Genomic DNA, 26,044 nt, shown 5'->3' on the forward strand with positions numbered 1-26,044 from the left:
TGAGAATTCAGTTTACAAATGATCAGAAATCTCAGATACTGTGCTATGTTTTCTTAAACTGTGATCCCCCTGTGAAACCAAGATGATAAGACTATTCCAGCAAACGAAAAGCTTATTTGGTGCAACGACTTGGAATGCCCCCAGGTAAGTGTATTTGTTACCTGTTTTGTAACAAACCACCCCCAAATTGAGTGGTTTATAAAACACATTTATTTGCTCACAGTTGCGTGATTTGGGCAGTGCTGGGCAGGCATAGCTCATCTTTCACTGTGGTACGACGTTTCCTCATGTGGCTACATTCAGCTGCAAGTTCTACTGAGACAGTGTCCACGTGGCCTCACCTTGCATATCTGACGCGTTAGCTGGGATGGTTAGGACAGGTGATAATGCACTGGGCATTTCTCTCAATGTCATCTCTAGAAAGGAATAGCTTGGGTCTCTATGGTGGTGACGCAGGACTCCAAGGGAGAAATAAACTGCTTCCTAAGACCCAATCCTCTTACTGGAACAGCATCTCTTCTATCACATTCTGTTGGTTAAAGTAAATAATAAGGCTAACCCAAATTTAAGGAGAGAGAAAATAGATTACACCTGTTCACAGAAGGCACTAAAAAAAAAAAAAAAAAAAAAAGGGGGCACTCTTTAATCCACCACAGTGAGGTAAAACAAGCCCCATTGTTTTGTTAGAATACCTAGCACAAGCTTTCTGAACACATTTACTTTTCCCCCCAAACCAAAGCTTTGCATATAGAGAAGCGCATGTGCAAAATGATTTATATTCTCAGAGGAATCAGCAGTGAAAGAACTTTCCGTTTCCCAGTGTGATTGATTTATTATTATTATTATTTTTTTGAGACAAGAGTCTCACTCTGTCACCCAGGCTGAAGTGCAGTGGCGTGATCTTGGCTCACTGCAACGTCCGCCACTCAGCCTCCCAAATAGCTGGGACTACAGGCACACGCCACCATGCCTGGCTAATTTTTTTTTTTTTTTTTTTTTTTTTTTTTTTTTTTTTTTTTTTTTTTTTTTTGTATTTTTAGTAGAGAAGGGGTTTCACTGTGTTAGCCAGGATGGTCTCCATCTCCTGACCTGGTGATCCACCTGCCTTGGCCTCCCAAGGTGCTGGGATTACAGGCATGAGCCACCATGCCAGGCCTCCTAGGGTGATATTTGAAAAAAAGAAATTTATGGATGGGCTGGGCATGGTGGTTCATTCCAGCACTTTGGGAGGCTGAGGCAGGAGGATCACTTGAGCCCAGGAGTTCGGGATCAGCCTAGGCAACATAGTGAGACCCCCATCTGTACAAACCATTTAAAAATCAGCCGGCCGAGTAGTCCCAGCTACTCGGGTGGCTGAGGTAGGAGGATCACTTGAGCCCGGGGGATTGAGGCTGCAGTGAGCTGTGATCACACTGCTGCATTCCAGCCTGGGTGACAGAGGGAGACCCTGTCTCAAAACAAGAAGAAGTTTGTGTGTAAGGTTTTAGGTTAGTTACAGTGAGAAGTACAAAATAAGAAATATTATCTTCATTTTTAACACCTGTAATCTCAGCACTTTGGGAGGCCAAAGCAGGAGGATCTCTTGAGCTCAGGAGTTTGAGACCAACCTGGCAACATAGCAAGACCTCCTCTCTACAAATAAAAAAATTAGCTCGGTGAGGTGGCTCACTCCTGTGGTCCTAGATCCTCAGGAGGCTGAGGTGGGAGAATCACTTGAACCTGGCTGGTCAAGGCTTCAGTGAGCCATGATTGCACCATTGCACTCCAGCCTGGGCAACAGAGCAAGACGCCTTCTCAAAAAATAAAAAATAAAATAAAACGTGTTAATACAGATTCAATTACTCAATTTTGACAATGTCAAGTCGGTTAATAAAAGCACTATACCCAGCCTAGGCAACACAGTGAGACCCTGTCTCTACAAAAATTTTTAAAAATTAGCTGGGAGTGGTGGTATATACTTGTAGTCCCAGCTACTCATGAGGCTGAGGCAGGAGAATGGTGTGAGACCAGGAGTTCGAGGCTGCAGTAAGCCGTGATTGCACCACTGCACTCCAGCCTGAGCAACAGAGCAAGACCCCGACCAAAAAAAATACATAAGAAAGCACCTTTACCGTTCATAAAAAAGCCCTATGAGTAAGCAAGCATTGTCACTTTTATGGTTGTATCTTTTGATAACATATCAACATAAAGCAAAAATATTTTACAACTTCAGTGCACTAAAACATCTATTTTTCTTTTCCAAGACTTTTCCATAGGATACCTAGTTTTTAGTTATGGGATGATTATGGATAGGCTAACATCTTTTCACATAGTAGCTGCAATTATTCCTGTTTCACCTAAGAGGAAACAAGTTCAGAACTGTCAGATGCCCTCCAACCAATAGGGATTGAGGCAATTTAGGAATTTAACTTTACATAAGTCTCGTCCAACCACACTGATTATTCGTCCCCAAGTAACAGAACCATTTAAGAATGATGGGAAAGCTTGGTCAAATTTTTATTTATTTATTTTTGAGACAGAGTCTCACTCTGTTGCCCAGGCTGGAATGCAGTGGTGCGAACTCGGCTCACTGCAACCTCTGTCTTCCAGGTTCAAGCGATTCTCCTGCCTCAGCCTACTGAGTAGCTGGGATTAGAGGCCTGCACCACCACGCCCAGCTAATTTTTGTATTTTTAATAGAGACTGGTTTTTACCATGTTGGCTAGGCTGATCTTGAACTCCTGACCTCAAGTGATCCACCTGCCTCAGCATCCCAAAGTGCTGGGATTACAGGTGTGAGCCACCATGCCAGGCCTTCAGATTCTTAATGGAACCTGATATCATGGGTGTTAGATCACTCCTTTCCTCTTTTCCTTCTCTTTTCCCATTAATCTCACTTTTTGCTTTCCTGTTTCTTTTTCTGTCTTGATCTTCACCTGCTTCTTTTTACAAGGGCAACCTTAATACTGTTCTCTTTGGACTGTGCTAATCCTCCCACTCTTCTGCTCAAGACTGGTGTCACACCTTGTTTTTCATTCTTAAATCTTACATACATCATAAGATCATTTATTAGATGAATATTTTTTAATTAATACACTTAAATTTTATTTCAGTAGCTTTTGGGATATAAGTGGCTTTCTGTGATGTGGGTGAATTATATAGTGGTGAATTCTGAGATTTTAGTGTGCCCATCACCGAGGTAGTGTATATTTTATCTAATATGTAGGTTTTTATCCCTGTCTCCCCTTCCACCCTCCCTCTTCTGAGTCTCTAAATTCCATTATATCACTGTGCTTGCCTTTGTATATTCACAGCTTAGCTCCCACTTACAAGTGAAAACATATGGTTTTTGGTTTTCCACTCCTGAGTTACTTCACTTAGAATAATGGCCTCTAGCTCCATCCAGGTTGCTGCAAAAGACATTATTTTGTTCCTTTTTATTGCTGAGTAGTATTCCATGGTGTATATATGCCACATTTTCTGTACCCACTCGGTCGATGGGCACTTAGGTTGGCAATTGTGAATTGTGCTGCTGTAAACATACATGTGCAAGTGTCTTCTTCATATAATGACTTCTTTTCCTTTGAGTAGATACCCAGTAGTGGAATTACTGCACCAAATGGTAGAACTACTTTTTGTTCTTTAAGGAATCACCATACTTTTTTCCATAGAAGTTGTACATTCCTACCAGCAGTGTTTAAGCATTCCCTTTTCCCCACATCCACGCCTACACTGTTTTTTGACTATTGTTTTTTGAGGTTTTTTTTCTTTTTTAGACAGGGTTTCAATGTGTTGCCCAGGCTGGAGTACTGTGGCACAATCATGGCTCGCTGCAGCCTCAGACTCATGGGATCAAGGGATCCTCCTGCCCCAACACACGGCCCCCCGCCCCCCGCCCCCCTCCCAGTACCTGGGACTACAGGTGCTCACCACTACACCCGGCTAATTTTTGTATTTTTGTAGAGACGGGGTTTTGCCATGTTGCCCAGGCTGGTCTTGAACACCTGGGCTCAAATGATCTGCCCACCCGGCCTCCCAAAGTGCTGGGATTACAGGTGTGAGCCACTGCGCCCGGCCTTTTTTTCTGACTTTTTAATGATGGCCATTCTTGCAGGAGTAAGGTGGTATCTCCTTGTGGTACTAACTTGCATTTCTTCGATGATCAGTGATGTTGAGCATTTTTTCATGTATTTGTTGGCCATTTGAATATCTTTTGAGAAATATCTATTCATGTCCTTTGCCCATTTTTTGATGGCATTATTTTCTTTCTTGCTGATTTGAGTTCCTTCTAGATTCTGGATACTAGGCCTTTTTCCGATGCACAGTTTGCAAATATTTTCTCTTAATCTGTGGTTGTCTATTATTTCTTTTGCTGTGCAGAAACTTTTTAGTTTAATTAGGTCCCATTTATGTATTTTTGTTTTTGTTGCATTTGCTTTTGGGGTCTTAGACATGAATTCTTTGCTTGGGCTGATTATTAGACGAACATTTATTGAGCAGCAACCATATACGACAAACGATGTACTAGGTGTTGGGAATACAATGGAGAACTTACATGAATCACCAGTCACACAAATCTCTTTTATCTTTTTTTTTTTTTTTTGCCTTACTTGAGAATTTGGGTTTTTGAGTAAACGCCATTATTCTCTCTCTTTTTTTTTAAGCACACTTTTGCATCTCAACCACCTAACACACTGCATCCCTGAGCAACCCGGAGGGGCCGGTTCCTGCACCCAGGCCAACACAACCTAAACCCCAACACGCCAGAAGAGGAATAAAGGCCAACCAACTTCCGCCTACCCAGTACAAACGTCGAGAGAAATTCGTAGATGAGGCCTTGTCAAAATTCAGAGGCGTCCTACGTCTGCTTTCCCAATGAGACAGTTCCTTTTTGTTTGTCTCAGAGACTGGGTTTTTTTTTTTTTTTTTTAAAGACTGTAGGCAGAAAAAACACCCCAACAGGCTGTTGTGACAATCAAACGTGTCTAAGAAAATTCAGCCAATGAGAGTGCGAGAGTGCATCTTGTGTTGGCCAATGAGAACAGCGACCCGTGCGCAGGGCCGCCCAATGGGGCGCAAGCGACGCGGTATTTGAATCCTGGAACAAGGCTACAGCGTCGAAGATCCCCAGCGCTGCGGGCTCGGAGAGCGGTCCTAACGGCGCCTCGTACGCTAGTGTCCTCCCTTTTCAGTCCGCGTCCCTCCCTGGGCCGGGCTGGCACTCTTGCCTTCCCCGTCCCTCATGGCGCTGCTCCGACGCCCGACGGTGAGTGTGCCCGGGGACCGCTCTCAGAGGCGAGTCCGTCGGCCCCACAGCTCCCCTGTCGCTTCTCTCATCTGCTCCGAGCTTCTCCGTCCCAACCGGGGCTGCTTTTCTCTTCTCCGGAGCTCACTGCTTCGCCCGCGTCCCTGGCCCTGCGGCCGGTCCTCTCCGGCCCGCCTTTCCCCGTCTGGATTCCGCCCTCCCCTAACCCCTCCCTGCCCCGGGGTGGGAGAAGTGTAGGAAAGCGGTTCCGAGATGGCGCCTGTCAAGTGAGCCCCCAGAGCACTAGGCCTAGTACTCAGCGAGCGATCCCCGAGTGCTCTTCATTGCTAGAGAGTTATCTACTTCCACGTTCCTGGGATTTCCCTCCCCCTTTCTACAACTCCTTGCCAACTAAGGGACCTGTGATGGCGGCTGGGAGGAGGACTGGAAGGGTTCTGTAGGCAGTAAAGTGTACTGCGTGTTTCATCAGGCAACTGCCAGGCTGTTTTTCAGATTGTTCACATTTCTTTTTGTATGAGTTTCCCATTTATTTCTGCACGCTAAGTCTTCCATGCTACGTTCACTAATAAATGGGTTTGTCCCCTTAAAAAATTAATTTCTTTACTCAAATGTAACAGAGATTTTTGAATATAATTTGGACCAGTGTGGCAGACTGAGAGAAAAGGGTCCAAATTCATTTATTTCATCCTTGCAGAGATCAAAGTGTTACGGTGTTTTGGGTATTTTTCCTGTGGGCTTGAATTGTACCGGGACCTACTTTTTTCCTTTGCTGAAAGCTAGAGGGCCCTGACACACCTGAGTTCCATCATCTTGGCTATAAGGTTAGATAAAAGCTGCCAATTTTCCTATCCAGATGAATTTAAATTTAGTCACATTCCCAGGCTTCTACCCATAAGCATTACATTTTCAAACACTTTTTCAGATTGGCAGTTGCTGCTGGAAGAAATTGAAGTGTGACTTTTGAGAATCCTAATAGATTGAATACATTTAGCATTTAATTAATATCCTTTTGTGGATCTAAGTCCAACTGACAAGTAATTTTTTATAATAATGTATTCTATAACGTTATTTAATAGTCAAAACCTTTCTGTTCAGGGAAGGCTTGAGTTTCCCTGGCCCCTCTCTCTGCCTGGTAGATCCACTCAAACCCCTTGTTGGGAGTTTTATTAGAGTCGGGACCCTGAACTCTCAGGGATAGGACATGCTGGTTTTTTGCTTTTTTCTTTTTTAATGAAATGTTTATCACTTCTATAATAAGCTTTTTTTGGTATGAGTTGCTTTTCCTAGCAAGTTTTATTTCCAAGCACATTATGTCTAAAGCAGGTTAAGGTCAACTGACAATTTTTATTTCATACAATTCCAACCTTCCCTGAGTTTGGGAGCTAAAACTATATTACCCAAGAAAACTACTTCCATTCTAAATGTCCTTAATATAAGAGAAAATCCATTCTATGGCAACCTCATTTTAAAAAGCTGTAGTTCTAAAAGATCATGCATACAGGAGCATTTCTTATTTGTAAAATGGCATAAGAATCAAAGCTAGTTTAGGTTTTAAACATCTGGTTTTTAAACAACCAGACCTATTATTAACTATTAATATTATAGCTTTATTATTTTTCATCTTAATTTACTTTTTACCAAGCTCTGTAAAGGAAGGTTTTTAAGTATATGCCTTTAACTTGCAGGGATCTCTAACAAGTGATATGGGTACTATATGAGAAATAATCATTAAATACTAATAAGCTTTGAAGTTCTCTTACAGGCCCACTTGAATACTCAGAATAGCTTTGCAAGGTTAGTGGGAGGATCTTTATTACAGATAAAGTAGATGGGTGATTTGCCTAATTTAGAGTGATGTTATTAATCACAAATAGCATTTTTAGACTTCCTGAAATGTACCTTTTCCATCTTGCAAATAGATCTTGACGTATTGTCCTTTCCCAAAGCAATTCTAAATCTGAGTATCTAACATTAGCAAAGTATTTCAAATTCTTTCAAGGTTTCATTGCTTTTTTTTTTTTTTTTTCAGGTGTCCAGTGATTTGGAGAATATTGACACAGGAGTTAATTCTAAAGTTAAGAGTCATGTGACTATTAGGCGAACTGTTTTAGAAGAAATTGGAAATAGAGTTACAGCCAGAGCAGCACAAGTAGCTAAGGTAACAATGATGAAGACTGAATGTGAATACAGAGGCCGATTCTGTATAGTGCTGAGTCCCACAACGCTGGCTGTCTTGCGCTATTCATGTTTCTTTTTCCTTATAGAAAGCTCAGAAAACCAAAGTTCCAGTTCAACCCACCAAAACAACAAATGTCAGCAAACAACTGAAACCTACTGCTTCTGTCAAACCAGTACAGATGGAAAAGTTGGCTCCAAAGGTAGGAAGTTCTGAATTTACAAACGTATTTAATGAGGTAGCCTGTTTTTAGCCAGACTACAAGGGTGCCTTTATCATTGCTGTACCTTCTAACGAACATTCATAGCTGGAGCTCTGCTTTGAAGCAATAGTGTAGGATATGAGTATATACACCTTTTAACTTAACATTATGACCTTGAAGCTGGGCATGGTGGCTTATGCCTGTAATCTCAGCACTTTGAGAGGCTGAGGCAGGAGGATCGCCTGAGGCCAGGAATTCAAGGCTGCAATGTGCTATAATTGTGCCACTGCACTCTAGCCTGGACAACGGAGCAAGACCTTGTCTCTGGAAAAAAAAAAATATATTACGACCCTGAATAATAAAGTTAATTACCTTAATACCCAAATAAAGGACAGAATGGTTCAGAAAATTCATGGAATGAGTGAGATTTTTAGGGGTAGAGAGAAGCTGATAGCTGATAGGAAAGGGCACGTTTGTGGAGAACAAAGTAGCAACAAAGATCAAGGTACCAAAGCGGATATGGACCTATAATCATGTCCTTTCGTTAAGGAGTCTGAAAGACTTAACTGAGTCAGGCGGCTTGAGTGAGGAACCAGAAGATAAGGCTGGGAAGAAGGTTGCACTTGGATTTGAAGGACTTGGAATTTGGATTTTTATCCCATTAGGCTTGAGGAAACAAAGTTTTGAGGAGTACCGAAATGATGAAAACAATGTAGGGAGGTAAGTTAGGAGGTATTGCACTTGTCCAAGCAAGAGCTGATGAGGGTCTGGAGCTAGCCCAGATCTTCCCTAAGCGCCTGCCCATGCACCAGTATCAATAGTGGGTATGAAGAAACAACATCAAATGTGTTAGGATGTCTCAGAATGTCTTTCAGGGACATCATCTTGTATTTAGGAAAGAATACTTTGGACACATGGCTTGCACCGCAGGAGTGGTATCCTTACCCACTTGGATATTAAATAAACCATTTATGCAATAAATGAACAAAAAGTAGGAAAGTCAGGAGAGGGCGGTAGCTTTGGTAAAGGTATCCTGTTTGGCTTCCGATTTGTTGAGGCAACCGAGGGACATCTGCCTGGAAATGCAGTTGGAAATGTGGCAGCAACATCTGAAGGCAAGGAACAGATTTGTCAGCTTTCTTCACAGAGATGATGGTTGAAAGCTCTTTGCTCTTTATGAGAACTAAAGCTTAGAACAAATAGTTGAGATGAGACTTCATTTAAAAAGCCTTCCCTAGAAGGTTTCTGTAACAGTGACCTCCTGAAAGCCAAACCCAAAGGCTGGTTTTCAGACCTTGATCTCTTAGCAGTTGTGCAGTATTTTACATGTGTAATGGTTTGAATGTGGTTCCTCCCACATCGCAGGAGGGCGATTTGGCAGTATATATATCTATTTTTTGGGGGGGACGGAGTCTTGCTCTGTTGCCCAGGCTGCAGTGCAGTGGCTCGATCTCTGCTCACTGCAACCTCCGCCTCCCGGGTTCAAGCGATTCTCCTGTCTCAGCCTCCCGAGTAGCTGGGATTACAGGTGCATGCTACCATGCCCAGCTGATTTTCACTATGTTGGCCTGGCTGGTCTCCAACTCTTGACCTCAGGTGATCCACCTGCCCCCGCCCCCCAAAGTGCTGGGATTACAGGTGTGAGCCACTGCGTCTGGCGGTAGTATATTTCAAATGGTTATTCTCCATACCCAGTAGCTTTGTTTTTTATCCAAAGAAAATGATCAGAGGGATAATCAAGTACTTTTAGATAGTGCTATGATGAGTGTCTCTTATAGAGTAGAGAAATACCCTAGTTAAATCCATTTAAGGAAATACTATGCAGCCATAAATATCATGTTTTAGTAGAATATTTAAAGGCATCAAAATGCTTGTAACATTAAGTGGAAAAATCAGATTATAACAATATATAAACAGTGCAACCCCAGATTTGCCTTTAAAATGTACATTTGTATGCAGAATATTGATGGTAGTTATTTTTGAATATTATGTTGGACTTAAGATTGACTTTCATTTTCTTCCTTAAAACGTCAAACTTTGGCCGGGTGTGGTGGCTCACGCCTGTAATCCCAGCACTTTGGGAGGCCGAGGCGGGCGGATCGCGAGGTCAGGAGATCGAGACCATCCTGGCTAACACAGTAAAACCCCGTCTCTACTAAAAATACAAAAAATTAGCCGGGCGAGGTGGTGGGCGCCTGTAGTCCCAGCTACTTGGGAGGCTGAGGCAGGAGAATGGCGTGAACCCTGGGGGCCGGAGCCTGCAGTGAGCCGAGATTGTGCCACTGCACTCCAGCCTGGGCGACAGCGAGACTGTCTCAAAAAACAACAACAACAAAACAAGAACAAAAACAAAAAACTTCAAACTTTTACCATGAGTACATATTACTGTTCAAGTTAGAGAAGAAGAAAAGAAGGCTTTTTTTTCTTTTTTTAAAAGCAAAGACCATAAATATGTTACTAAAGAAACTAAGGGAAAAATAGTTTCCTCCTGTGACCTCCATAACTTCATCGTTTTTGTGTTTCCTTTACTCCTTGGCTGACTCCTTTTTCTCTTGCTTCCTGGCAAAATTGAGGCCACTGTTTGAGATAAAGCATTATGGACCCGTAGCTCAGTTCATATAAAAATCAATTCCAGGGTTGAAACATATAGCTACATGTTCTAGATTTAGAAGTTATGAGGAATTAATGAACAGGAATTATTTCCAATTCAAATACATTTCCCTCTGAGAAAGACAGTAGTGAAGGAATCTCTAAGTCCACGATTTAGGTAGAGTCCCACCTTCTAGCAGGTGAGTCTCTCTGCCTGCCTGTCTCTGGTCAGCTTTCTGGCTTTTACTTTGTCATCTGCTTTATCTGCAGGGTTATCACTGTTCTTTAGAGCCAATCCCTGGAGGTGTGGAAATGCCACTTGAGTGCACAGGTTTCTATCAATTTTCCTGGAAAGGTGATAACATAAGCCATGTGTCCATGATAGGAGATGTTCCCAGTCTTCTAACCAAATTTATACTATCCTTTTTGCAAAACTGGAGGGCAGGTTTCTTTCTCTGTAGCAGTTGACACAACTGAATCACAAAGTGCCCTGGCTGAGACCTCGGAAGAGTTCCAGCCCTTTACAGGTAGTCATAGAAGCTTATTATCCTGCAGGTTTTGGAGAAAATGGTGTTTTTTGCTGATTAATGAGGCTTTGGTAAACACAGTAGTTAGAAAGGACATGGAAGGCTTTCTACTAGTCCCATGTTTGCTGGACACTGGGGAAACAAGTTGAATAAACCATCGATTCTGTCTAGAGGAGCTCCCAGTCAAGTTGGAGGACATAGGAGTAGAAGTATGGCTTTATCTGTCACAAAGAGAGATGCATGCTTATGAGAGGTACTGAGGAGTCATAGCTAGAACAGATTACCTGACCAGATGAGTAGGATCTTAGAAAGGGTCTTACAGTAATTAAATTATGTTGGAGTTCACAATGAATGCTTTCAAGGAATTCTAAATTAAGGGCCAGGGCAAGAATCTTTGTCTTATCCTAGTGGCCTTTGTTGTTGACTGCTTGATTGATGGAGAAGATCTCACTATGTTGCCCAGGTTGGACTCAAACTCCTGGGCACAAGCAATCCTCCCACCTTGGGCTTCCAAAGTGCTGGGATCACAGATGTGAGCCACCACGCCAAGCCCTTGGTGGCTTTTGGATATGGCTAACCTCAGTTGCACTTCTGAATAGGAGCCAGAAAAATATTCTAAAGTGGTATGATACCACATGATAACCTCTGTCTCCTTAAACCAGACTTTTTGTTATTGACTGCCCTTCCAGGGTTGGGTGATAATGCTTATCCTTGAAAAAGTTAACCTTCAGCTGAAGCTGCATATGCTTATTACAATGCAAATCTGATTCTAGTCACTTGATAAAATCCTTCAGTTTTTCACCTTAACGTTTGGATAAAATCTAAGCTTCTTAGCTCGGCTGTTGTTCAGCTTTTCAGCTCATCTTCTCATACCTCACAGGCTATCCTGCTGACATCTCAAATCAATTTGCAGTTCCCAGAATTGCCTTGATTTTCTTTGGTTTGCTTTTGCCTGTTCATCTTCCTTAAGGTCTTACCATCTCTGGTACCCTGGGTACCTCTACTCATTTGTTCTAGCTCCTTGAGGTTTCCAGGTTCCCAAATTCTATTCTATTCTTTTCTTTCTTTCTTTTTTTTTTTTTTGACAGAGTCTCACTCTGTCTCTAGGCTGGAGTACAGTGGCATAATCATGGGTCACTGCAGTTTTGATCTCCTGGGCTCAGGTGATTCTCCCATTTCAGCCTCCAAGTAGCTGGGACAACAAGTGTGCGCCACCATGCCTGGCTAATTTTTGTATTTTTTGTAGAGGCGAGGTTTTGCCATGTTTCCCAAGCTGGCCTCAAACTCTTGAGATGAAGCAATCCACCTGCCTCAGCCTTCCAAAATGCTGGGATTATAGGTGTGAGCCACCGCACTTGGCCTGGGTTCTCAAATTCTTGTATAAATGGCATGCATGCCTGCATAGTTCTTGCTCACCTGGTTCTTTCTCAGTTTAAGACCCTTGATTTAAGAGGGGAGGACATGTTTTAAACTGTTTTTTTTGTTTTGTTATTGTTGTTATTGATGCATCCTCGAAGACTGGAAATTATAATCATTGAGCTTTACTGTAAATTAAAATTGTCTTTTTTTTTTTTTTTGAGACAGAGTCTCGCTCTGTCACCCAGGCTGGAGTGCAGTGGTGTGATCTCCGCTCGCTGCAACCTCTGCCTCCCAGGTTCAAACGATTCTCCTGCCTCAGCCTCCTGAGTAGCTGGGATTACAGGTGTGTGACCCCACAGGCCCAGCTAATTTTTGTATTTTTAGTAGAGACGGGGTTTCACCATGTTGGTTAGGCTGATTTCAAACTTCTGACCTCGTGATCCGCCCACCTTGGCCTCCCAAAGTGCTGGGATTACAGGCGTGAGCCACCAGGCCTGGCCGCCTCCTCTTTTTAAAAAATATTTTATTATCTTAATATATATATGTATAGCTTAGCATCTTGTTAGGTTTTACTTGGAGAAGTACTTTTTTTTTTTTTGAAAGCAATGATTTGGCTGGGTGCGGTAGCTCAAGCCTGTAATCCCAACACTTTCGGAGGCCAAGGTGGGCGGATCACAAGGTCAGGAGATTGAGACCATCCTGGCTAACATGGTGAAACCCCGTCTCTACTAAAAATACAAAAAATTAGGCGAGTGTGTTGGAAGGCGCCTGTAGTCCCAGCTACTCCAGAAGCTGAGGCAGGAGAATGGCGTGAACCCGGGAGGCGGAGCTTGCAGTGAGCCAAGGTCGTGCCACTGCACTCCAGCCTGGGCGACAGAGCGAGACTCCATCTCAAAAAAAAAACATTTAAAAAAGCAATGATTTATTTATCTTTCATTAATAAATACTTGTTTTAACTGCTTTATAAATTTTTAATTTGCATAATTTTTATAAATAATTACCCAGTCAGCATAGGAAAGTGAAATACTGAGTTGTGAACTTGCTCAGTCTTCGCTCCCTTCTCCTATTTTATTTATAGACTGCAATATGCTTTTCTCCTTTTTAGTTGCCAGTTTTTCAATTTAGAATAAATTAGTTAAAGAGAAGAAAACATTATACTGCAGAAGAGGCTGCTACTAAAGTAGAATGATCAGCTCCAGTGATCTTTGAACCCAGGTGGTCAAGTTTCTTTCATTTATTGAGCACCTACTACGTATCAGGGATTATACAGATGTTTGAGGTGCCTTAGTGGGCAAAACCAATTAAATAAACGTAAGCTTTTAGAGCTTACATTCTGGCAAAGGTAGACAGAAAATAATACACATACTATATAAACTATAGAATTTTAGAAGTATAGGTTTTATGAGAAAAAACACAGAATAATACACATATAAACTATAGAATTTAGAAGTATAGGTTTTATGAGAAAAAACAGAATAATACACATATTATATAAACTATAGAATTTTAGAAGTATAGGTTTTATGAGATGAGACATATGGGTAGGGTAGGAGGACAGGGATTGGAGGCAGGTGATAATTTTGTTTTTTGTTTATTTGGTTGGTTTTGAGGCGGAGTCTTGTTCCGTCCAGCCCAGGCTGGAGTGCAGTGGCGTGATCTTGGCTCATTGCAACCTCTGCCTCAGCCTCCTGAGTAGCTGGGACTACAGGGGCGCACCATCACGCCCAGCTAGTTTTTGTATTTTTAAAGTAGAGATGGGGTTTTGCCATATTGGCCAGGCTGGTCTTGAACTCCTGGGCTCAAGCCATCCACCTGCCTTGGCCTCCCAAAGTGCTAGAATTACAGGCGTGAGCCACCGTGCGTGGCCTGATAATTTTAAATAGGAGTTAGGATAGACCCCATTGAGAATGTAACATTTAAGTAAAACTTGAAGTAAGGGAATTACCCATACGGACATAGGGGCAAGAGCATTCTGGGTAAGAAGAACCTGGCTTGAGTGAAGCAGTCAAGGGAGAGAAGCAGGAGATGGGTCAGCGAGGGAACTGGGGAGGGCCAGATTATATAAGGTCTGTAGGCCATTGGGAGGACTTAAGTTTTCAGTTTGAGTGAAATTAGAGAGTTTTAAACAGAGAAGTGTCTCTTGAAGAACTTCACATACTATATCTTGAATTATTCACCTCTTGGTATGAAATTTGTTTTGTCTTTAACATATTTCAGATGTGCGTATGATATTGATATTTAAGCCAGTTGGCTCTGCATGTATTTATGGTTAAGGCTGCTCCTACATGTGCCTTAATTTGTTGGTGTAGGGTCCTTCTCCCACACCTGAGGATGTCTCCATGAAGGAAGAGAATCTCTGCCAAGCTTTTTCTGATGCCTTGCTCTGCAAAATCGAGGACATTGATAACGAAGATTGGGAGAACCCTCAGCTCTGCAGTGACTACGTTAAGGATATCTATCAGTATCTCAGGCAGCTGGAGGTAGGTGGGCCTTTGTGTTTGGGTTGTATAAGCAATGTGGAATTTACCACACAGCTGGGAAGCAAACAAGGTCAGCTTTTTAAACTTTTGATTCTACCCACAGGTTTTGCAGTCCGTAAACCCACATTTCTTAGATGGAAGAGATATAAATGGACGCATGCGTGCCATCCTAGTGGATTGGCTGGTACAAGTCCACTCCAAGTTTAGGCTTCTGCAGGAGACTCTGTACATGTGCGTTGGCATTATGGATCGATTTTTACAGGTAGGTGTGGCTTCAGGGACTTCACGCCAGTGGCTCATTGAACATTGCATTTATGCTTGGGGGATAGAAAACTAAAGTGGGTACTTCTGAAAAAAAGACCAAAAATCAAATTGTGAGAAGCCAAAGAACTTCGGGGACTATAAAGGGAAGTAATCCAAGTGTGTCAAGCCTTTGATGATGCGGACCAATAATGGGCATTTCTGTAAGGCCAGCCAGCTAAAAAGTACTTGGGGGAAATATTGCATTGCCACAATCCTTCATCAGAGGAAATAGACCATCAGTTGGGCTGAAAGTCCATCTGAAGCCTGTAGTGCCTTTGGATGCTGGTTTTCTGGGCCTGCTTGCACAATTTCCATAGTTTGGTGCTCTTTGGTGTTAAGTTTCCTCATCTGAAAAACGATGAGTTTGGCTGGAGAACCTCCACATTTCCGCCAACTATGTCATTGAATCACTGTAGAAGAAGAAGGTGGCGGTATTTGTTTTTTTTTAAAGGAGCAGGGGTTGTGTGTGGAGTGGACTGAGAATGTAGTGTAATAAAGAGTAATATAAGAAAATAAGAGGCAAAAATAATCTTCAGCATATTTATGAGTGGGTAATGCACAGCCCCTGACCTGTTAGAAGAGACAGCAGATATAAATTGCCAGTGTGTTATCTACCAAACAATAGCCCTGCAGATAAGGTTTTATTTATTTAAAGTCAACATCCAGGATAGGGGTTTAGGTCAGGCACAAATTCTGTCCAAACAATGTAATAAAAATTACTTTACAATAATGACCCTGAGATACTACAAAATCCCAGGTAGCATGCATTCCTCTTTGGGCAGGAAAGCACAACAGTATTTTAGGTAGGTTTCTTTATTTTTTATTTTTTTGAGACAGGGTTTTATTCTGTTGTTGCCCACGCTGGAGTGCAGTGACACAATCTGGGCTCACTGTAGCCTCAATTTCCTGGGTTCAATCAATCCTTCTACCTCAGCTTCCCAAGTAGCTGGGACTATAGGCATATGCTACCACGCCCAGCTAAGTTTTTGATTTTTTTATAGCGATGGGGTTTTGCCATGTTGCTCAGGCTGGTCTCGAACTCCTTAGCTCAAGTGATCCGCCCACCTCGGCCTCCCAAAGTGTTGGGATTATAGGCATGAGCCACTGTGCCCATCCGTGGTAGATTTTTAATAATGAGAGTTGAAGCAAGAAAAGTACAGAGTTTGGGAGGGAAAAAAAAAAAAAAGCAATTAAGGGAAACGCTTTACCCTAGCCTGAGAGTCTGCCTGACTCCAAAGCATTAGCGAAAGATTTTCTAAGCTGAATAATGGGTATGCTTTTGGTAAGGATTAAGGAAATGAGCCATCCATTAAATTCTCACTTTTTTCTTTGGCCTCATTTCTATTCAGACCATGTTTAGTGTGTCAGGCCAGGGCTGCCACAGATACTCAAGTCAGCATGAGGTTGTGGGAAGGGTGACTAGGAGCTTGGTATTCAGGCTTGGATTCTTCCCTTCTTGGCAATTGAATGATCTTGGCATGGTGTCTGAATCTGTTCTCAGGACATCTATTTGTAATTGAGGAATAAAATATGCCTTTCTTAGAATTTTTATGAGGATTGGGTGAGATAATATGTTAGAATCTTAGCACTGTGCCTAGCACACAGTGCTCAATTACAGATAGCTGTCATGATCAGTGGTACAACAGTCAGGTCTCCTGTGCCCTTATGAGCAAAGACAATGTGCACTTTTCCAGGACTTGGTTTCCTTTCCCCTTCTCCCACCTAAAGCTTCACTCTTCTTGTTAGGTGTGACTTTTGTTACATTAATTTTCCATTAGGTTCAGCCAGTTTCCCGGAAGAAGCTTCAATTAGTTGGGATTACTGCTCTGCTCTTGGCTTCCAAGTATGAGGAGATGTTTTCTCCAAATATTGAAGACTTTGTTTACATCACAGACAATGCTTATACCAGTTCCCAAATCCGAGAAATGGAAACTCTAATTTTGAAAGAATTGAAATTTGAGTTGGGTCGACCCTTGCCACTACACTTCTTAAGGCGAGCATCAAAAGCCGGGGAGGTAAGTGCCTCCAGCTCTGTAAGAGACTATTTTTGCTTGGTGTCTCATCCCAGAAACCTTGACCTAATTTAAGGAAAGCTTATTTATAGGACGCTTCCTTTAGGTAAGTCTTAATGCTTTCCTCATCAGTTCTTAAGAGAAAAGGCCTCATGATCTATGTTTACAACATAGTGTGGAATAGAGTAATTCTTGAGAAGGATAAGTGAGTCAAGTGAATTGGAGTTCCTAGGCCTTCACACAGAATTTTGCAAGACAGTGATTACACTTGTGATTCTTACTATCCCTTGCTGTTCTTTCTTAGGTTGATGTTGAACAGCACACTTTAGCCAAATATTTGATGGAGCTGACTCTTATCGACTATGATATGGTGCATTATCATCCTTCTAAGGTAGCAGCAGCTGCTTCCTGCTTGTCTCAGAAGGTTCTAGGACAAGGAAAATGGGTGAGTGGTGGATTTAAGAAGAAACTAATTAGGCTATATTTTAGTCCTTCATAATACAAAAGGCCTTAGCATTTTTACAACAGTATCCTTGAAGCAATTGGTTTTGTTTTGTGTTTTTGAGACAGGGTCTCATTCTGTCGCGTAGGCTGGAGTGTGGTGGTGCCATCACAGCCCACTGCAGCCTTGACTTCCCAGGCTCAAGTAATCCTCCTTCCTCAGCCTCCCGAGTAGCAGGGACTACAGGCATGCATGACCATGCCTCGCTAATTTTTGTAAATTTTTTTGTAGAGACAGGGTTTTGCCATGTTGTCTAGGCTAGCCTCGAACTCGGCTCAAGCAGTCTGCCCACCTTGGCCTCCCAAAGTGCTAGGATTTCAGGTGTGAGCCACAGTGCCTGGCTTGAAGCAATTGTTTAAAGTCCAAAGTCCTAAAGGAAAACTACGTGGAGAGGGGCATGGGGGCTTGTGCTTGTAGTTCTAGCTACTTGGGAGGCTGAGGGAGGAGGATCATTTGAGCCCAGGCCCAGGAGTTCAAGTCTAGCCTGGGGAACATAGAGAGACCCTTGTCTCTTGGGAAAGAAAGAAAGCAAGCTGCTTGGAACAGTTCAAATAGAAGTGAGTTGACTCTACATACTAAGGTGCATGTGTGCAGTATAGAGTTGTACAGAATGAGGAAGGCCACTAAGAACTGATATGTATGATTTCTTAGATATTATGTTAAGTGAAACAAGCAAGTTGTCAAGCACACAAGACAAAGGAAGGCCAAGGCCTGACTGATTTAGCCAGTAAGAATAGAATGAGCCACTTGTAGATTTAGAAGAGTAGCCAAGGATGGCAGCTCCTTGGGTCTTTGTTTCACATGGCGAAAAGGATAATGTGGAAACAAATGGAGCTGGATGGCTGCAATGCAAGTCACAGGTACACTGTTGTGGAGAAGCCAGTTCTAGACCACCGCTAAACAGTCTTCTAGTCTGCAGTTATACCCTGAGAGCAGTACAATAGAAAACCTCATCAGAACCTAGGGGATACGAAGCTGTCTTGGCCGGGTGCCATGCCAGTAATCCCAGCACTTTGGGAAGCCAAGGTGGGCAGATCACCTGAGGTCAGGAGTTTGAGACCAGCCTGGCCAACATGGCAAAACCCCCGTCTCTACTAAAAATACAAAAATTAGCCAGGCATGGTGGCAGCTGCCTGTAATCCAGGCTACTCCGGAGGCCTAGGCATAAGAATCACTTGAACCTGGAAGACAAAAGTTGCTTTGAGCCAAGATCGTGCTACTGCACTCCAGCCTGGGGGATAGGGCGAGACTCTGTCTCCAAAAAAAATATAAAAAAGAAGAAGTTGTCTCGTGACAGCCTCCCAGGGGAGATAGGGAGGTGAGTGGGAGATGGCTGGGCGGCAGCTCTGCCCACACCTGCCATCTCCTCCTTTTTCAGGAGGATCACAAAGCATTTTGCCAGGACAGATCAGCTGTGGTTCAGGCCTTGGCCTGTGTGGCCTATATGGATATAGGCAAGGTCACCAGGGCAGCATGGTGGAGCTGTTCACCTAAACAGTGTATATTGTAGTTTACATTTTATGCAAGAAAGTGTGTGTATGTATATATATTTATATATTTGTTAATTTTTTGGTACGGGAGGAATAAACCAGAAAGAATGAAAGTGGAAACTATGGGGTTCTTTGGGAATAGGGTGGAGGTTGAGGATGAGAGGACTTCTGATGGTAACCTTTTATTGACTTTATAATACAGTGTAACTTTTTTGACTTTTGAACAATGTAAATATTTTATGCAAACTTTAAATTGTAATTAAGTGGAAATAAACAATGTAACTACATGTGAAATTGGTAACAGAACACAGAGGAAAGAATTAATTTAAGTACTTGTTGCTTGAGCCCAGCCTGGGTAGCGTAGCAAGACCCCCATCTCTATAAAAAATTAAAAAATTAGCTGGGTATGGTGGCACACACCTGTAGTCCTAGTTACTCAGGAGGCTGAGACAGGAGGATTGCTTGAGCCCAGGAGTTCAAGGCTGAAGTAGCTATGATCCTGCCAGTGCACTCCAACCTGGGCAACAGAGCAAAACCCTGTCTCCAAAAAAAAAAAAAAAAAAAAAAACAAATCTGTAACCTGAACACAGCATTCTGACTGTGCATCCTTAGTGGGATTTAAAGTATGACAAAATAAAGGACTAAAGTGGTAACATCAAGTTTACTTAGTAGGTTCATTGTTAATAGTAATCTGTTATTATAATTTTGGAACTAGTTTATGTGTATTATAGGATAAAACAAATTTATTCATGTTATTAAGGACTAAAATTTTCAATATAGGAAGAGTTTTAAATTATTAATTAATTAATTTTTTATTATACAGGGTCTTGCTTTGTCATCCAGGCTGGAGTGCAGTGCTGCTGTCACAGCTCACTGCAGCCTCAATTGCCTGGGCTCAAGTGATCCTCCCACTTCAGCCTCCCACGTAACTGGGACCCAGCCACACGCCATCATGCCTGGCTAATTTTAAAGTTTTTTTGTAGAGATTGGCTCTCCCTGTGTTGCCCAGGCTGGTCTCGAACTCCTAGGCTCAAGTGATCTTCTCACCTTGGCCTCCCAAAGTGCTGGGATTACAGACGTGAGCCACTGTGCCTGGCCTAAGAGAGAAAATATTAACAATTAAAAACAAAAGGTTAGTCCTCACGTAGGAAATAGCAAAACAAAAACAAAGGAAAACCCCTATTATGTTTTGGAAATAACAGCAAATTCATAATAAAGGGTCTCAGAAACAGTGACAACTCAGTAGTAGTGAGCATATTTAGTGCCCACATCTTGGATACTAAATACCATTATCTACTGGCAACTAGGGCTGTTTAGTGAAATTGCTGATTTCAGGGCTATGGCAGGGGAAGTACAAGGTGAGCCTAGAACAATTTGTGCCAGATAGCACACAAATTCTCAAAGATCAATGAGGTCACATCAAAAGGACATAGGAGAGCTGGTCATGGCAGCATGTGCCTATAGTCCCAGCTACTCAGGAGGCTGAGGCAGGATCCCTTGAGCCCAGGAGGTGGAGGCTGCAGTGGCCTATGATTGCACCACAATAAAATAGGAAGGGAAGGAGGGAGATAGGAACTGGCTTGAAAGGACTCTGGCTGACTGAATTAGAGCATTAAAAAGAATAATGACAGTAATAGATTATAGTGTATAAAAAAAAGGATTCCTGGGACCATAATGACATAAAAAATAAAAGAGGGGTTCATTTTTAAAAATCAGAATACCAGCTAATTAAAGTAGAATGATAGAGTTAGAAACCACTAATTTTCAACCTGTAATGTAATAATTTATTCAAGCAAGGTGCATCAATGAATGCAAAAATCATTAGATGGAATAATTTTGGGAAACAAGATTCACGTGGTCTCAAATTATCATCCCATAGATACTTATTAATTCTGTAGCAAAACTGCACGTCTATGATGAAGTGGTCTGGTGGTTTCCACCTTCACCCAGTGATTAAGCTCAGCATTACCACTGGCAGACGACCTGAGTTGCCATGCCGTGTTGTGCAGTAAGATGTATACATTATCACCTATTCATGCCCAAAATGTTTGACATGAATTAAATCTTGAGGAAATATGCAAATCCAGAACGTGAGACATTTTAAAAGGAACTGCCTCGATGCTTAAAAAAAAAGTCACTGGTGACAGTGTTTTTTATGTGAGAATGGTGTTATGGATAGGTACGAAAACGTACTTTTTAGAATATGCTTCTGAAACATTTAGCAGGGATGTGCTGTGATATCTGCAAATCGCTTTCAAATGGCATAGCAAAAATTGTGTGTGAGTATACACAGGGAGAGGAGGGAAACGTGGCACATGTTCATGATTGATCAGTCTACATGAAGGATATATAGAGGATCATTCTTTCAGTTTTTCTGTAGATTTGGAATTTTTTGAAATAAAACATTTGAGGCAAAAATGTCACTGGTACATGGTACCAATGGCTCATTTTTAGTCACCTTACTCTTAAATGTGCTTCGCTCTCCCAGTTTTCTGAGAATTTATTTCAAAAGGCTAGAAATTGTGCATTATTTCAGTTTTTACTTGTTTCCTCTTTCTTCCCTTCAAAGTATTTTAGGATTAAATTGTGTAGACTGGGCACAGTGGCTCACACCTGTAGTCTCAGCAGTTTTGGAGGCTGAGGCAGACAGATTGCTTGAGCCCAGCAGTTTGAGACCAGCTGGGCAACATGGCGAAACCTCACCTCCACAAAAAATAGAGAAACTGGCTGGGCGCAGTGGCTCATGCCTGTAATTCCAGCACTTTGGGAGGCTGAGGCGGGTGGATCACTTGAGGCCAGGAGTTTGAGACCAGCCTAGCCAACATGGTAAAACTCTGTCTCTATTAAAAATACAAAAATTAGCTGGGCGTGGTGGCACATGCCTGTAGTCTCAGCTACCCGGGAGGCTGAGACACGAGAATTGCCTAAACCCGGAAGGTAGACGTTGCAGTGAGCAGACATTGCACCACTGCACTCCAGCCTGGGCGACAGAACGAGACTCTGTCTCAAAAAAAAAAAAAAAAAAAAAAGGAGAAATTACCCAGGCATGGTGGCACACACCTATAGTTTCAGCTACTAGGGAGGTTGAGGTGGGAGGATCACTTGAGCCCAGGATGTCACGGCTGCAGTGAGCTTTTGATAGTGCCACTGCACTCCAGCCTGGGCAACAGAGTTGAGACCCGGTCTTCAAAGAAAAAAAGAGATTAAATTGTGGTTTATTTTGCCAATTATACCATGCATATGAAAAAAACGTACTTTCGCTTTTAGAATTTTTGTCACAGAACTCTTAAATAAAGTCAGTTGACATATCTTTTTTTTTTTTTTTTTTTTTGAGACAGAGTCTTTCTCTGTCACCCAGACTGGAGTGCAGTGGTGCGATCTCAGCTCACTGCAGCCTCTGCCTCCCGGGTTCCAGCGATTCTCCTGCCTCAGGCGCACACCACCATGCCCGGGGAATTTATGTATTTTTAGTAGAGATGGGGTTTCACCATGTTGGTCAGGCTGGTCTCGAACTCCTGACCTCAGGTGATCCGCCCACCTCGGCCTCCCAAAGTGTTGGGATTACAGGCGTGAGCCACTGCGCCTGGCCTTTTTTTTTTCTTTTTTTTCTTTTTTTTTTTTTTTTTGAGACAGGGTCTCACTGTGTTGCCCAGGCTGGAGTGCAATGGCGTTAATATAGCTCATTACACCTCAAACTTCTGGGCTCAAGCAATCCTTCCTCCTCAGCTCCTCAAGTAACTGGGACTATAGGTGTACACCACCAAGCTTGGCTAATTTTTCATTTTTCATAGAGATAGGGTCGCCCAATGTTACCCAAGCTGGTCTGAAACTCTTAAGCTCAAGTGATCTTCTTGCCTTGGCCTCCGAAAGTGCTGGGATTATAGGCGTGAGCCACTGTGCCCCGCCAATTTATATATCTTCTTACATGATACATCTTATTATCAATTGACAGCTGTTCTTTTACTTGAATTTTACTCTTTGGGAGGCTAGGTCACAAGGCTTGGTGTGGTAGTGTCTAAGTTCTCTCTGCTGTTTGGTGCTTAACTACACAGGGTTCAACAAGAGAATCATAGGTACTCCTAGTTCTTCTGGATTTGACAGATTGTTGCTTGTAGCACAGTTTATTTCTTATTTCCGAACATCTTTCCCTGACTGACAGTATGTCTGTTTGGGCTCTTGAGCTCATAACAGGGACAGCTGGGCAGGGCTTTGATGCAGGGTTGTGTGAGATGTGGCCAGCACTGTAAAGGGGCACTTTGTTTTAAGTGTCTCCTTTTCCATCCCCTTTCAGTGTTGTTACTTGAAGGACTCTTACCTGTGCAACATCTTTGAAAGATCCTATGGGACCTTTGGCACTTAATTTAGTCTGGTCTCAGGGCCAGAATCATCTTGCATTTACCAGCTGCTTTAGTGTTGCTGGTACTGTGAGAATGGTTAGGGCTTTGACTGAATTTCCAGAAGGTAAGAATATTCTTGTACAGCTTTTACATAAGTAATGTCATCATGTACAAGATGTGTTCTTCTAAAGAAGCAGAGGTTTTCTCTTGCCCCTCAGTCATGTCTCTCTGTCTGCTTCTTGTGTTTCAGAACTTAAAGCAGCAGTATTACACAGGATACACAGAGAATGAAGTATTGGAAGTCATGCAGCACATGGCCAAGAATGTGGTGAAAGTAAATGAAAACTTAACTAAGTTCATCGTAAGTACTACTGTTTTCTTAAGCTGTGGAAAGCTTTAGGTTCTGGGTTTTGTGTGTATGTGGGGGTGGGGGGTGTGTGCCGTCGTGTAAATATATTAATAACGTGGGAGTTTTAGCACAAATCCTTTATCCTTTATATTTTTCTGGTACAGTATGGTATGGAGCATACTGATAAACCCTGAAAGCAAGCTTTATTTGAAACAAGGTCGATAGGCTAGCCATGTCCAGGCCCAGATCCCAGTCAACCAGTCGGTTACTCAATGTATTGAATTACTCTGTGCTTATACTAGCATCCTGGGGAGGGCAGTTTGCAAGCAGGGAAGGCTGGTCTGCATGTGATTGGGAAGAGAGAGGGCCCACTTCAAATACATATTATATTGCGTATTCAGGTGATGTTACTCAGAGCCTTTGTCCAGGGTCTTTTGAGGCAATGACGAAAAAAACACCTAATTAGCAAGCATGGTTAAGAGGGAAGAGGCCCATTCAGGGGGCATCCTGAGGGCATGGTGTCTATCTCTGCCTGGCCCACCTATGAGGAGGAGCCAAAGGAGACTTAGTGCTGTCCTGTGCTTGTGTGACACCAAACATCAGAGCTCACCAAGTGTGTGGTGGCAAAGAGCAAGGTATTTGAACTTCAGAAGAGTCTCAAGTGTCCTCACAACATGATTTGCTTCATGGAAGTGTAATATGTGTTCAGTCCTGAGAGGACTGTCTGGGATTTGTTAAGCACTAGTTGCCACCCTCTTTTATTGTCTTTTAATTGTTCCTATTGCTGCCAGGCCTGGTGAAGCTGTTATGTCCTGATGGCACTTAGGTGTCGTAAACACAGCTCCCCCTCCCATCCCTCTGGTAGCCTATAAGAGGAGGCCTGCTACTTGGACCTTGAAATCATTTGTTCCTATCACCTGTGCTACCAGCTGTGTTTTATTCATTAATGGGGATGGAAGGAAATGGTCAGGCACATGTTATGAGACCAGAGCTTTCACTGGCTTCAGCGATTGGGCATCATCAATGTGATCATAATTGTAGCCGTGGACCTTTGATAGTTGTGAGTTAGACTAGGAATAAGGTATCACTGGGGGTTCCTGACATGTGCTTAATCACAAATGACTTCTGCAGGCCATCAAGAATAAGTATGCAAGCAGCAAACTCCTGAAGATCAGCATGATCCCTCAGCTGAACTCAAAAGCCGTCAAAGACCTTGCCTCCCCACTGATAGGAAGGTCCTAGGCTGCCGTGGCCCCTGGGGATGTGTGCTTCATTGTGCCCTTTTTCTTATTGGTTTAGAACTCTTGATTTTGTACATAGTCCTCTGGTCTATCTCATGAAACCTCTTCTCAGACCAGTTTTCTAAACATATATTGAGGAAAAATAAAGCGATTGGTTTTTCTTAAGGTATCCCATGTGTATTTATTTGTGTATTCTGTACTTAAGAAATCAGTTAAAGCTTGCTTTGACTAATTTCTTTTTGAGCTGTTATGAATAGCATGTAAATTACTGCCATTATGGCTTGGGCAAGACCTTTTTACCATTTTCTCAAATGGAAAAAACTAGAACTTGGCCTCAGTGAACACTAAACCTATTCCTAAGCTTCTTGAATACAGATAAGTTTATTATGAAAATTTAAAATGGGAGGATAACCATAACACTTTCCTTTCTAGAAGCTAGTCAGCTGCTCTCTAATTCCTGCATAGGAACGCCTGGCCCAGAGCAACCCTTGTAATGGGTACCTCTCTCAAAGGCATGGTTGAGACCAGAGAGAGCCATCCCATGGGTCACAGCTGGAGAAAATGGGCCCGTGGCATCCTGTTCAAGGTGAAGCTTGGCATGCATTTTTTCAGGTACATTATGGGGTAAATGGCTTTGCATTTTTTTGTTTGGTTGGTTTTTAATAGGCATTGAACTTTTTTTTTTTTTAATTGAAGTTCTGGGGTACATGTGCAGAACATGCAGGTTTGTTACATAAGTATACATGTGCCATGGTGGTTTGCTGCACCCATCACCCTGTCATCTACATTAGGTATTTCTCCTAATGCTATCTCTCCCTTAGTCCCCCACCCCGTGACAGGCCCCTGGCAGGGGTTTTCCCCTCCGTGTGTCCATGTATTCTCATTGTTCAACTCCCATTTATGAGTGAGAACATGAAGCGTTTGGTTTTCTGTTCTTGTGTTAGTTTGCTGAGAATGATGGTTTCCAGCTTCATCCGTGTTCCTGCAAAGGACATGAATTCATCCTTTTTTATGGTTGCATAGTATTCCATGGTGTATATGTGCCACATTTTCTTTATCCAGTCTGTCACTGATGGGCATTTGGGTTGGTTCCAAGTCCTTGCTATTGTGAACAGTGCCGCAATAAACATGTGTGCATGTGTCTTTATAGTAGAATGATTTATAATTCTTTGGGTATATACCCAGTAATGGGATTGCTGGCTCAAATGGTATTTCTAGTTCTAGATCCTTAA

General features: G+C 42.5%; 1 protein-coding gene across 1 annotated transcript; it reads left to right on the forward strand.

Annotated features, from left to right (window-relative positions):
• Window positions 1-2,531: 2,531 nt before the first annotated feature.
• Window positions 2,532-24,981, forward strand: CCNB2 (cyclin B2). Its single transcript, XM_003827903.4, has 9 exons — window positions 2,532-5,245; window positions 7,275-7,403; window positions 7,510-7,623; window positions 14,408-14,578; window positions 14,682-14,840; window positions 16,660-16,896; window positions 17,198-17,338; window positions 23,473-23,583; window positions 24,703-24,981. Exons 1-9 carry the CDS (start codon window positions 5,222-5,224, stop codon window positions 24,811-24,813), a joined length of 1,197 nt encoding a protein of 398 aa, XP_003827951.1. The 5' UTR covers window positions 2,532-5,221; the 3' UTR covers window positions 24,814-24,981.
• The last annotated feature ends 1,063 nt before the right edge of the window (window positions 24,982-26,044 follow it).

The sequence above is a fragment of the Pan paniscus genome, chromosome 16 (genome assembly GCF_029289425.2).
Source record: "Pan paniscus chromosome 16, NHGRI_mPanPan1-v2.0_pri, whole genome shotgun sequence".
Classification (NCBI taxonomy): domain Eukaryota; kingdom Metazoa; phylum Chordata; class Mammalia; order Primates; family Hominidae; genus Pan; species Pan paniscus.

What these genes read in the sequence shown, in the direction of transcription:
- CCNB2 (XM_003827903.4), top strand. Translation starts at nt 5,222, where the DNA reads ATGGCGCTGCTCCGACGCCCGACG. An exon ending in AGTATCTCAGGCAGCTGGAG is followed by an intron (nt 14,579 to 14,681) that starts GTAGGTGGGCCT and finishes TTCTACCCACAG; the next exon opens with GTTTTGCAGTCCGTAAACCC. An exon ending in AAAACTTAACTAAGTTCATC is followed by an intron (nt 23,584 to 24,702) that starts GTAAGTACTACT and finishes TGACTTCTGCAG; the next exon opens with GCCATCAAGAATAAGTATGC.